This window comes from Sus scrofa, chromosome 17 (assembly GCF_000003025.6).
Source record: "Sus scrofa isolate TJ Tabasco breed Duroc chromosome 17, Sscrofa11.1, whole genome shotgun sequence".
NCBI classification, from domain to species: domain Eukaryota; kingdom Metazoa; phylum Chordata; class Mammalia; order Artiodactyla; family Suidae; genus Sus; species Sus scrofa.
Genome location: NC_010459.5, coordinates 51,513,646 through 51,527,783, shown reverse-complemented (window position 1 = coordinate 51,527,783; position 14,138 = coordinate 51,513,646). Strand labels below are relative to the sequence as shown.

The following is a 14,138-nucleotide window of genomic DNA, read 5'->3' as shown; positions in this document are numbered from 1 at the left end:
GACCTGTTCCCCTGTCAGAAGTGACCCCGTCCCAACACCAAGGCTCACTTCCAGGTCTGTGGGACATTTTAGGTGGAAGAGTCACATGTTTCACGCGGACACACAGTGGAAGCTCTGGAGCCCGCGCCTGCTCACTGGTCAAGGAGGGAGCGTTGCAGCACTTGGTTCATCATGTCCTCTTCGTCAACGTCGTAATCCTACGGGCAAAGCAGAGGCTCAGCCTCAGGGACCGCCTGCAGCTGTGAGGACTTTTAGTCAGGGAGCAGAGCCTCCGAGGGGTGGGCTTGGGAGAGGCCACTGTTTTCGACGCAAGCTGCGTGACTCTGGGCACACAGCTTGCTCTGTGCCCCTGCTGCCTCACCCTGGTGGTGAACATGAGGGCTCCCTCAGACGGGATGGTGAGACCCAGAGAACACCTGAAGGAGGCCTGGCACAAACCAGCTGCTCAGATGGAGCACCCTGCAGTGAAACCAGACGTTTTGGTGCAATGAGGCAAAGTTATGTATATGGGCTCTACTGGGGAACTGATTTCATCTTTCTCTTTTTATTTTTCGGCTACACCTGTGGCATGTGGAAGTTCTTGGGCCAGGGATCGAATCCACACCACAGCAGCAGGCTAGGCTGCTACAGTGACACTGCCAGATCCTCAACCCACTGTGCCACAAGGAAACTCCCAATAAAAGGTTTACTTTGAACAGCTGGCCAGGTTTCTGCCACTAGAATGCCAGGACAACAATGTGTCCTTCAAAACAGCTCAGCTCCAGAGAAAGGATGTAAACTTGATGACACATTTGGCTAGTTGATGCATTTAGCTTGACCTGAAGTACTTAAAAAAATAAACATGGGGAGTTCCTGCTGTGGTGCAGTGGGTTAAAAATCCAGCATTGTCTCTGCGGCAGCTCGGGTCCCTCTTGAGGTGCAGGTTCAATCCCTGGCCTGGCATAGTGGGTTAAGGATTCCGTGTTGTAGCAGCTGTGGAACTGGTCGCAGTTGCAGCTTGGATTCAATCCCTGGCCTGAGAACTTCCATACAGATGCGGAAAAAAAGGGGGAGAGGTGATGCTTCCTATGGAATTCTGCATTTCCAGCTTACTGAGGTTAGGGCCGGGGAGAAGCCTGGCAATACCGTGCCTTCATTTCCCAACCATGACTATCAGCTGGAGATGATGGCAGCATAACCCGAGTCATGCACCACCCAGCCTGCGATTCCTTACGAAAATCACTTGCCACAGACACCTGAACTTAAGGATCTCAAACCAGGTTCTGTAACAGGTAGAAACCATACACTGAAAGAAAGTGGATAAAGGTTTTCATAAAGATAAAAAATAAAAGCAAGCTTTACTTTGCCTCAGTCTAGATGACTGGCCAGTTCATCTTCTTAAATACCACACAGCTGACATTTCAGGGAGCCCATCACGTTAGTGACAAAACTCCCCAAGGGGACTCATAGTTCTCCAGGTTAGAGAAGGGAGGTAGCTGTTCTGTCCCCCAGGGGAAGGAATTAGAGCCCAGGCTCCAGACTTACCACGAAAGTGTCGTAGGAAAACTGGTGCCGACGCTGGATGTGTTCTATGAAGTTGGCGCTCCGGTAGTTGGGGTCTCCCCACGGCATCGAGGCACATATTGGACAAACCTTTCAAAAAAGAAGCATGGTCTTAGGTACTCCATGACTGAGCTGCCATTAGCCCTCTGTGACCTGTATCTGGCCGCCTTTCTCCCAGGACAGCTGTCCTGACCAGAGCCTGGTCACATCTTCAAGGTCACATTCACATCCCAGAAGACATGGTCAGTCTCCTGCTGGAGTCCAGTGACATGTAGGATGGGGTGTGGCTGAGGAGGGTGAAGGCTTAAGCCATGATAACACCCATTTTTTTTTGGCCGCACCCACAGCATGTGGCAATTCTTAGGCCAGGGATCCAACCCAACCCGCTGCAGTGACAATGCCGGATCCTTAACCTGCTGTGCCACCAGAGAACTCCAATACCACCCATTTCGGATCTACCGAGGTGAGAACAACATGTCAGCCCAGTAGGGCCTAGACTATGGCCTTCCAACCCAGCACCCAAAATGACGTGAAAACCAAGGAGACAACAGAAGAGCAATGTCCCAAGAAGTAAAACACAGTCTTCTGTGCTATTTTTACAAAATAAATGCTCAGATGAAGGGCTTAGGCAGAAAAGCCTTCGTACAAGGGCTTGACTAGGACTTTAAAGAGCCGGAGGCATCTGGAAAGACAGAGTGTACATGGCAAAGAGGCAATCAGTCTGGCTACACGGGAAAATTCAGAGATGGGCAGAGAGGAGGGGGTCAGGGGAGAAGCAGCGTAAGGGTCTGGCTTGGCGATGGAACCCCACTATTTACAAGGCAGATGGGACAAAGGGGGTGGACAAGAGGCGAATGTGACATGGAGGGGCCTCCTTGAGGGGATGAGCTGGGCAGGCAGCCGGCCCGCGGAGCCGCGCACCGTCAGGACCAGTCTGAGGAGGCGGCGGCGGCTTCCAAAGGGAAGGGCTGAAACACCGGCAGTGAGGGGCTCTCAGGAGGGAAGGCAGGATGGGGGTCTGAAGGCTGAGAAGACAGGCTTCGCCAGAGACAGAATAATCAGAGGGATTTCAGGAAGCCAAAGGAGGAGAAAAAAGGGAGAGACAATTAGGTTGCAGAACCAGAAACCATAGAGTAGGTTAGCAATATCTATCAAAAGTATGAGTGTACTTAACCTTTGACCAAATTAATCCACATCTAAGACCTCATTCTTATTTCTGTCAGGAGGGAGGATGTATTAGAGGGCCTGAGTGAGGAAGGAACAGGGCCAAGCATCTCAGGACTATAGGGCCCACCATACGTCCAGGGGCCATGATTAGGGATGTATCTGACAGCAGAGCCGTCTGGAATAAGCCACTTTTTTTTTTTTTTTTTTTTTTTGCTTTTTAGGGCTGCACTCTTGGAATATGGAAATTCCTAGGCTAGGGGTTGAACAGGAGCTACAACTGCTGGCCTACACCACATCCACAGCAACATGGGATCCAAGCCACATCCGCAACCTACACCATAGCTCACGGCAATGCCGGATCCTTAACCCACTGAGTGCGGCCAGGGATCAAACCCGAATCCTCATGGATACTAGATGGGTTTGCTACCGCCAAGCCACAATGGGAACTCCCGAGATAAGCCACTTTTCAGCCACTATGTCTTCAAATTCATCTGCATGAAACTTAGTAAATCTCCACTCCTTGAAGATGTGGATTTTCTGGCAGCCAGGGAACTTGAACTTGGCCTTGAGTAGGGCCTCAATTACATGCTCCTTGTTCTGTAGCTTGGTGTGGATGGACATGATGACTTGGCCAGTGTGGACCCTGGTCACTGTACCCTGGGGCTCTCCAAAGGTACCCCATACACCCGTCTGGAGCCTGGAGTGGGGACAGCACGAGGCCAGACACGACTGTCCACTGGAAAGAGCTATCTCCAAGGTCCCCTAGAGCAACCCAGACAAGCAACAGACTGTATATCCGACTGAGGAGGCTGCTGTTTGCACAATGGGTGCGCGCAGAGAATAGAGAATTGTTGGCTTAACTGATTAAAATCCAAGACTTTATTTTATAGACAAACATAAACAAAGATACATTAAAATCTACGGGCAGCCTTTTAAAATGTATTATGAAGGAGTTCCCGTCGTGGCGCAGTGGTTGACGAATCCGACTAGGAACCATGAGGTTGCAGGTTTGGTCCCTGCCCTTGCTCAGTGGGTTGGGGATCCGGCGTTGCCGTGAGCTGTGGTGTAGGTTGCAGACGCGGCTCGGATCCCGAGTTGCTGTGGCTATCGCGTAGGCCAGTGGCTACAGCTCCGATTTGACCCCTAGCCTGGGAATCTCCATATGCCACGGGAGCGGCCCAAGAAATGGCAAATAGACAAAATAAAATAAAATAAAATAAAATAAAATGTATTATGAAAAACTTCAGAGCTATAGGAAAGTAGAAAACAGTTTGATAAACGTCCCTTAAGAGCTATAGGAAAGTAGAAAACAGTTTGATAAACGTCCCTTAGCCGCAGCACTAAGATGTGAGTCTGATATACTTACCTCAGCAATAAATGAAGCATTTAAAAACAAGACACGATAATTCACCCTTAACTATTTCAGAACAGTCCAAAAATATGTTTCCCTTTACGAATATAACACCGTTATTCCACCCATCGGGTAACAGTAATTTTATTGTAGCATTTCATATCCAGTCCTTAATCAACTTTTTGATTGTCTTGAACTAATCTTGATGTTTATCAATAAGGGACCAGTTAGGAGTGCCTCTTGTGGCGCAGCAGTAACGAATCCAACTAGTATCCATGAGGAGGTGGGTTCGATCCCTGGCCAAGAATTTGGACTTGGCAAGGAGTCCAATGAAGTCAAGAGAAGATTTATAGTATTCTCAAGTAGATCAGCTGTATCTTCACACTTAAGACAGAAATATAAAGCATGCCACCAGGCCTAATCCTATTAACAAAAGCTCACGTAAATTCTAGAGTCTGTGCACTACTTTTTACAGCAGTGGAGCTAAAGATCTGCTCATAAAACTAAGTACACAGTTCAAAAGGAGCAGAGATAAATGGGAAAACTGAAACTGAATTAGAGGAAATGTTATATTGAGACCTTGTCTGTCGAAGTTCCTGTCGTGGCTCAGTGGAAATGAATCTAATACCCACAGGGACACAGGTTTGATCCCTGGCCTCGTTCAGTGGGTTAAGGATCCGGCATTGCCGTGAGCTGTGATGTGGGTTGCAGACAAGGCTTGGATCTCACGTGGCTGTGGCTGTGGTGGAGGCCAGCAGTTACAGCTCTGATTCAACCCTAGCCTAGGAACCTCCATATGCTGTGGGTGCAGACCCAAATTAAAAAAAAAAGACAGGACTGGAGTTCCCGTCCTGGCGCAGTGGAAATGAATCTGACTAGGAACCATGAGGTTGCGGGTTTGATCCCTGGCCTCACTCAGTGGGTTAAGGATCCGGCATTACTGTGAGCTGTGGTGTAGGTCGCAGACACAGCTCAGATCTGGCGTTGCTGTGGCTCTGGTGTAGGGCGGCGGCTACAGCTCCGATTAGAACCCTTGCCTGGGAACCTCCACATGCTGTGGATGCGGCCTAGAATAAGACAAAACAAAAAAAAAGAAAAAAAGACAGGACAAGAAAAAAAAGAAAAAGAAAGACAAACCCAAGTTGAAGGACATTCTACAAAACTGGCCTGTCCTTAAAACTGTCAAGGTCATCAAGGACAAAGAAAAACCAAAGACTACAGAGACACGACAACCAAATATAACACATAGATTCAGGATTTGGGGGCGGGGAAGATTGCTATGAAGGGGATTACAATTGTTAAAAATTTAAACGTGAATTCCAGATTAAATATTTGATTGGATCAATGTTACATTTCCTGAGTATAAAACTTAAACATGAAAAAATGTGGTTTTCTAAGAAAATGTCCTTCTTCTTAGGAGATATATGCTGAAGTATTTAGGAGCAAAGAGTCATGACATTTGTAACTTACTCTTGAATGGTTAGCACAAAATATGTATACTGTGAGTATGGTTAAGCAAACATAGGTGAATGTGTGAATTGAGGGGAAAGGTACATAAGAGCTGTAATTTTTTCTGCTAAGTTCGACTTTTTTTTTTTAAAACAACAAAAACACAAAACAAAACAAAAAAAATTCAAAGAGTTACTCTTACCACAGATTTGGTGTCCGTGCTATGGACTAATTTGCAGTGTTCCACAAGCCCTTCTTGATCAAAATTCTTCTCAGGACAGTAAGGACAAGGAAAAGTATAACGGTTTGGGACATTCCTAGAACATGAAAGGCAGGAGAAAAGAAGAAACCTCTCAATGAATACTTTCCACACAATTTCAACCACTGTATTTTCCAAAAAGGAGCAACGTTCACTGAATGTGTTCTGACAGGGATTCTGATGATCGCTTCCCAATCAGGTCAACTGTTTCTAAAATAACAGCACAGCTAATATTTGAAGTGAGCATCAGAGTCGCCCTCCACACCCACACCCAGCACAAAAATTTACATCAGCTTTAACCAGCATAATAATTATACCTCCTCTTTCCAAAACTCATGAAAAAAGATGTCCACCTAAAAGAGGGACAGTCATTTACCTTGGCTGAAGGGACGCATCCTTGGTGGTGGCCTTCACACCTTCCATGATGTAATTCTGGTATTTGGAACAGGTAGCCACGTGTGCCCGGATCTTGGATAGGAAAAACTTAGGCAGGAAGAATCAGAATTAGTTAGGATCTTGTGTCCGGTCCAACTTAGTCTCAAAGCAAAGGCAGGATGAAAACCAGACCTCTATCCCCCTGGCCAACAATCTCACCAGACTCCTGCTTATGCTGACAGGGCTGAAACCCTGACTGTTGCAGAGTTTCTGTTAAAGTTCTCCACACTAGCACTTAAACTGGTCTCCTTGCAGAACCATGTTCTATTACAAGTGCAGCAGAGAAAAGTAACCTTTTAGGTAAAAGGGAGAAAAGCCAGTAATCCTAGTTAAATAATAACATCCTATCACCAGATAGTGATCATCTTGAAACACCCCCAAAACAGAATCTGATTTCTATTTCTCTTAAATCTAGTCTTTGCAAGATAGAGAGAACAGAAAACCCAAAGAAGAGTGCTTTATCACAGGTGTTCTAAAAAGAAAGAAAAAGTGTAAGGAATGAAGAAAGAGGAGGTAAAGGGAAGATAAACAGTTTTGGAGGTGTAATGTCTGGAGGTATGATACAATACTAATCACTAATCCTTAAAGAAAATAAAAAACATACGGAATTTAAAAAAAAACCATCATGCATGCAAAACTAAAGATGAAGGTAAAAGGAAATTTTATTGCAATATCTGAGTTTTTAAATGAAAAGAAACTGCAAGGAAAAAAAATGATTCAGTATTTGAGCTCCAGCTTATCACGATGCTTCTGTCTTATCTCCAACTAAAGAACTTGACCTCAAGCCACAGAGCTCCCAATTAAAAGGAATGGGAGATAGCCCTATTCAGAACTGCAGACACTGTGTACCCTGAAATCATTCTGAAAGGAAGGCGATGGTAAGGTGTATCCATTCTATGATTACCCATACTAGTGTGTTAAAGTAATGGAACCAACATGCAAGGTGTCTAATTAGTCATTAAGTGAAAAAAATTTTTCAAAAGTGAAAAGAAGTTGTAGAAATATATATTTTGTAATAGGATCTATTTTGTAACAGGATCTGTGTTTGTCAAAGGGCAGAAAAATATTTTGCAGCCTTTTATTTTATTTTTTATTTTTTTTGTCTTTTTGCTATTTCTTGGGGCTGCTCCCGCGACATATGGAGGTTCCCAGGCTAGGGGTTGAATCGGGAGTTGTAGCCACCGGCCTACGCCACAGCCACAGCAACACGGGATCCGAGCCACGTCTGCAACCTACACCACAGCTCACGGCAACGCCAGACCATCAACCCACTGAGCAAGGGCAGGGACCAAACCCGCAACCTCATGGTTCCTTGTTAGATTCGTTACACTGTGCCATGACAGGAACTCCTACTTTTTTTTTTTTTTTGAGCCTTTTAAATTGAACCATTTCAAAAGAGGTAATCTCTGGAGCGGAGAACAAGCCTACATTAGTTTATATTTCTGTTTTCTGGAATTAATAAAATCATAATACTTTAAAAACCAATAATGCTGTGTATTTCTCTTTGAAAATAAGACAATGGAGTTCCTGGATTGGCAGCATCTTGGGAGCGCTGGGACCTAGGTTTGATCCCCAGCCTGGCACGGTGGGTTAAGGATCCAGTATTGCTGCAGCTGTGGCTTAGGTTACAACTGCAGCTTGGATTTGATCCCTGGCCCAGGAACTCCATATGCTACAGGGTGGCCAAAACAGGAAAAGAAAATAAGACAAAAGTATTTCTCCTGTGTGTTAAAATAAATACTGACACGAATATTGTCATACAAAAGAGCATTAATGCATTTCAAATTTTAAGATAATGCTATCTTAACCATATGATTTCATATTGACCTCTGTATCACAATTCCACCTTGCCAAGGGCTAAAGGTTGAACAAGTCTTTGGGGGGGGCAGGTCTTTTTAGGGCCACACCCAAGGCAAATGGAGGTTCCCAGGCTAGAGGTCCAATCAGAGCTAGGGCTACCGGCCTACACCACAGCTCACAGCAACGCCAGATCCTTAACCCACTGAGTAAGGCCAGGGATCAAACCCGCAAGCTCATGGTAACTAGTTGGATTTGTTTCCACTATGCCATGATGGGAATTCCTCCTATATTCTTTTTTTCAATTAAAAAAATTTTTTTAAATTTTTGTTTGTTTGTTTGTTTGTTTTTGTCTTTTTAGGGCTGCACCCAGGACATGGCATATGGAGATTCCCAGGCCAGGGGTTCAATTGGAGCTGTGGCTGCCTGCCTACACTACAGACACAGCAACACAGGATCCAAGCTGCCTCTGCCACCTACACCATAGCTCAAGGCTACGCCGGATCCTTAACCTACTGAGCAAGGCCAGGGATCAAACCTGCAATCTCATGGTTCCTAGCCAGATTCGTTTCCGTTGCGCCATGACGGGAACTCCTGTTTGTTTTTTGGCCGCACTTTGGTATGTGAAAGTTCCTGAGCCAAAGACTGAACCCAAGCTGCTGCGGTGACAACGCCAGATCCCTAACCTGCTGTGCCACAAGAGAATTCCTAATTTTTTTTACTATAGTTGATTTACAATGTGCCAATTTCTACTGTATAGCAAAGTGACTCAGTTGCACACACACACACACCTTTCTAATATTCTTATCCATCACGGTCTACCTCAGGAGACTGGAGAGAGTTCCCTGTGCTGTACACACACAGGACCTCGTTGTTCATCCTTTCTAAACGTTACGGTTTGCACCTACTAACCCGAAACGCCTCCTCCACCCTCCCCCTCCCCGCTGGTAACCACAAGTCTGTTCTCTCTCTGTGAGTCTGTTCCGGTTCTGTAGACAGGGAGATAGGTTCACTTGTGCCGTAGTTTAGATTGCACATGTAAGTGATATCATATGGTATTTGTCTTTATCTTTCTGACTTACTTCCCTTAGTATGAGAATCTCTAGTTGTATCTATGTTGCTACAAATGGCATTATTTCATTCTTTTCATGGTGGAATATGTGTGTGTGTACACCTTATCTTTATTCAGTCATCTGTTGATAGACATTTAGGTTGTTTCCCTGCCTTGCTATTGTGAATAGTGCTGCTATGAACATAGGAGTACATGTATCTTTTTGAATTACAGTTTTGTCTGGATATATGCCCAGGAGTGGGACTGTTGGATTATACGGTAATACTATTTTTAGTTTTCTGAGGAACCTCCAAACTGTCTTCCACAGTGGCTGCACCAACTTACTTTCCCACCAACCCTCTTCTCCACACCTTCTCCAGCATTTGTTATTTGTAGCCTTAATGATGGCCAATCTGTCATTATATTCTAATTAAAACCGTATATGCTACTTTGAGGGAATGGGTCTTTTATAGGAAAAAACTGGGATAACTGATTTCTATAGCTTTCAAAGCTAAACTATGTCACATACTAAATCAATTCTTAAAAAAAAAAAAAAGCAACCAGAAAGGTTACCAAAATCAAATAGCACAGCCACCGCCACAGATAACGAGCATGCACACGTGCTGTTAGTCACCTCGTCATGCTCTAACTTCAGAGACGACGTGGCAACAGCTCTACATTTTACCCATCTCATCAAAGAAAGGCACTGACCCTTCCATTTTATTTCCACATACATTTTTACGGCAGCCATGGCAAGAAGTCTCTGTGCTCTCAATCTGCCGCTCGAGCTCCACGGCTCGGACACCAGGGGCCAGAGTGCTGCGACACACCCCACAGACAGGCTTCTTCGGCTTCAGACATTCCTGCAGGCATGCAGAGCAAAAGCTAGAACAGACATACAGAGAACCTGCGTCATGCATTGTGGAGACAAGACAACAAAAATGGATAAACTTTTAAAATGACATCCATGAATAATGAGTTAAAAACAACCTGCTCCCTACTCTCGATTCAAATACTGAGTCCTTCTAGGTGAGAAAAACGGGGATGTGTGTTCCTTGCAAAGAACACATAGGTCTCACCACAGAAATAAATGCAAACTACCATGACACATGGCAAGAAGTTTTATGGCACAGTCTTCAACCCTTAGCCCCTGCCATGAGGGATCTTGGTGGGGTTTCCCGAACTTCAGCTTCTCTTCTGTGAAATGAGGATCGCAGGACCTACCTCTAGGATTGCTGGCAGGATGGAATACATGGAGCAGGCCCTTAGTACAGTGTCTAGGACATATGGAATGCACCACAAACAGGAGGAGCTATCATGAGAGGTGAATGCAAGGCACTACGGGAACACAATGTCAAGAGTAACCAGCTGTGAACCAAGAAGGACAGGGCTGGTAAGACTTCGGAGGCAGCATCCATGAAAGAGCCTTAAAAGAAAGAGTTTAGCAGAGGGCACGATTCGAGGCCCTTCGACTTTTACTTCTCAGGGGCATCATGAATACTTAACTTTTCCTCACGAGCAGTACGGACCCAGGTGTTTAAAGCAGGGTATCAATAAGACCAAATTCAAGTTTTAGAAAAATAACTCTAGGGTTATCAAGGACAATAGAGTGGTTGGTTGAACTTTTTTTTTTAGATGAGGAAAGATGAGAAGAAACCTGAAGTAGAAACCAAACAGACAGCTAAAGGCAAGAGGCTGTGAGAGCCTGACTGAAGCAATGATGAGTTCAGGGTGGAATCAGTAGGACGTGGTAATTTGCTGACTTTGGAAAAGAAGTAGAGTCAAAGATGACCAACTTTCTGTCCTGAAGCCTAGGCAGGTGGTTATGCTGAGACAAGGTGCACAGAAAGAATAATAAAACATGAAAACACCCTGGCTACATACTCGACCGGATAGGTTTGAGGCAGCAAAACAAAATCTGCCAGAACTCAGGACATATAATCAAAGGTAATCTGCACATTTGATAATTTTCTGTTTTCTAAAATTTTGCTTCCTTTCTGTCATCTAGCTAGATGTTAATGCTGCTAGGCAAAATGTTAGACCAGGCTGGGAGAAGGCACAGTGGGGAGCTAGCAAAGTTCCCGTCCTCATGATGCTTATATTCCAGACTGGAGGAAAATCCAAGTCTTAATTTCAGGCAGTGATAAAATTTATGAAGGAAATAAAACAAGGCAGAGATCACTGGGGGAGGAGGCATGCATCACAAGAAAGCTTCTTCAAGGAGGTAACAGTTGAGCTGAGACCTAAAATCATGAGGAGACCTGGACAAAAAGAGTAACACAGAGATGACACCAAGGGCAAAGCAGGGTCCAACAGGTAGGAAGGCAGGCCTCTGAGGCCACGATGTGGCAAACGATGGGGAGAGTATAAGCAATGAGGTTAAAGAGGCAGGTGGGGCCTTATGGTCATCACTTGTACCTCTTCTCAAGGGAAGATCAACAGAGTAACCCAAGAGGGCACAGAGGGTCCCACAGAGAAAAAGGAAACACACCGAACTCAGCTTTGTAGATAAGAGCCTCAAAACCTCCCTCAAGCACACACCGAGATACAGCTGAGACCAACGTTCACCGGTCACCATAAGCCTGAGTCATGCCCAATGAACGAGCCTGCTTTTAAACGGCCCTTGCATCTAGGACAGCTTTTAGTTTCCACTTCCTATTTACAGGCTTTTTTCTAGTTTAACCTTATAGCTGCTCCACCCTTCTTGTTACAGCAATAGTAGAAAGTCCCTTTTCTTGAGCACCCAGCCACCGGCCCTCCAACTGTATTCCATCAAGTTGAAGAGGGAAATAAAACACAGGGCTTGAAATAAAGTTTTACAAAAATTCAACGCCCGGAGCAGCCAGAGGTGCAATGATGCTTGTTTCCAAGCACAAAGTTAGCAAAAATCAACCAAGCAGAGCAAAAAGCACTTGGCTGGAGCTCAGGGAGACTTGGCTGCCCTCACAGAGCTGCTGCCATCTGTCTTCAATCAGCACTGAACTGATGAACACATGGAACAAGTAGGGGATAGAGGACAGAAAGAGCCAACGTCTGAATCCCAGTATTGCGCCTTGACCTCTGACCTAGGAAAGGTCCATCCGGCTCAAGGAAACGTCAAATTTTGCTGCTCTTTAGTTGGTAAAATGTCCTGGGTCAAGCCTCTTTATAAATGTTAACTGTAAATGAAATCCATGGAATTAATCCAAAATTAGGTAAATATGATAAGGAGGACTGATCCAGGGGAAAGAGGGCTCAATGAGAAAGCTATCTAGACACCACTTGAACTCTAAGTTTGCTTCTACCACTATCTTATTCACCCATCCCCTACCTGATCACTCTCCCCCACACAGCTTTGATCTTTATAATACCTTCCCACTGCACAATGAGTTTTGACAAGTTTGAGCATTTGTTAGTACTTATTTATCATCAACTTACTAGACTGTGAACTCTGAAGGCAGAATGACCTTGTTTCTTACTATGCCCCCAAATCTGGCACACAGTGGGCATACAAGTATTTTAGCCAGTGGAATATAAGATTGGAAGATGGTTGCTCAGACACTATGGTGGGCACAGGGGACAGAAAGAGACACAAAACAGATAAGGACAGGGCCTTCATGATCCCTAGGTTTTGCTCTGTGCAAAGCAGGAGAAGGAAGCCCCAGGAGAGAAGCAGCGGGGATAATTTAAATGGGGATGGTGAGAAGAGAGGTAACTCAAACTGGGACTTGGAAGTCTGGAAAGGATCTGGGGTAGTGGCGGGGGGGGGGGGGGGTGCAGATGGCGCAAGAAGAGTTCCAGGCTAACTGAACTGCAAGCAGGAACAGCCTGAAGCTAGAAAGAGCTTGGTGTGCTTGAAGAGGCAAAGCCTGGTCAGTGTGGCTGAAGAGCCCTTGCCAGGTGCCGACTGTTCTCTGGGCGGGCAAACGGACACCTGCAGTCCATCTGGGAAGTGTCAGACAAGGTGAACCGGCCCTAAGTGAGCCTCATGTCCTCACCTGCAAAAGAGCTGCCAATCCTCTTCCCCCTCCCCCGCCCCCGCAGGACAGCTGCAAAAATAAGAAGGTCCATAAGGCCCAGTAGGTGTCTATCGTGCCTACTGACCGATAGGAGGACCCTAAGGCCAACAGCAAGGTGATGGCCACCATGAACATTGGGGGAGGCCATTAGAGGAAATCCAGCTCTCAGCAGCAAGACGCAGGTGACCACATTTTCTACAATTCTTTCGACCTGGGTGTTTGCGAGTCTGATGGAGCAAGGCTTAGGTTCAACTCCGGCCAACGTCAAAGCACCTGCCCTAGAACCTGTACTGGACATTTTCACACACATTTCCTTCAGCCGTCATAGGCAGTCTACCAGCAATATGGAGGCTTAACTTCAAATACAATGAAACAAACCTCAGACACTAGTAGGAAGGCTGACAACCTCAATCTGCCAACTGCTGACCTCTTTCGCAGTTAAGCAGACAGGTCAGATCTACATCAAGACTTCCCTTTTGTTCTTTTAGTTAAACGCTTCTCCAACTTCAGCGCCCATTAGAATTTCTTGGCAGAGCTGGACAGATAACCCCATACGTAGAATACTTTAGGAACCTCGTAAAGACTATTCAAGGGAAACTGGCTCTCCAAGGGCCGACTTTCAGCCCGACGTTAACACCGGATAGGGTTCGACTCCACCGTCATGCGTGGGAAGGGGCCTGGCAGGCCGCCTGGAACAGGGCAGGCGCTCGACAGAAGAGCGGAACGGGTGGGAGTCAGCCGGGCCGAAAAGAGCACCCCACCAACTGCCACGGGTCTTCAGGAGCCCCGGGGGCCCCGCGGAGAGGCGCCTCTAGGCCGGTCCTCTCACTCCCGCCCCGAGACGCTCCCTGCGCGGGCCTCGCTCCTCGGTGCCATTATCCTCCCAGTTAGACGCCCCCCGAACCAGACCCCGACTCGCCGCTTACACGTGTCCGCAGGGCACCTGCACCGGCTTCTCGTACACCTCTAGGCACACGGGACACGTGAAGCGGCCCAGGGGGTCGGCCTCCGCCGCGGGCCCTGCCAGCTGCGCACCACCCTCTCGATCCTGCGGTTGGGCCGCCATCTTGCCGCCGCGGAGTGCAGCAC

At 46.3% G+C, this 14,138-nt stretch overlaps 1 protein-coding gene across 1 annotated transcript; it reads right to left on the bottom strand.

The window, feature by feature from the left end:
* On the bottom strand, positions 1-14,138 carry RNF114 (ring finger protein 114). The gene is given in 6 exon segments (NM_001001869.1): positions 1-197; positions 1,525-1,632; positions 5,712-5,826; positions 6,145-6,251; positions 9,786-9,936; positions 13,976-14,138. Coding segments are annotated over 6 exon segments (687 nt in total). The 5' UTR covers positions 14,116-14,138; the 3' UTR covers positions 1-131.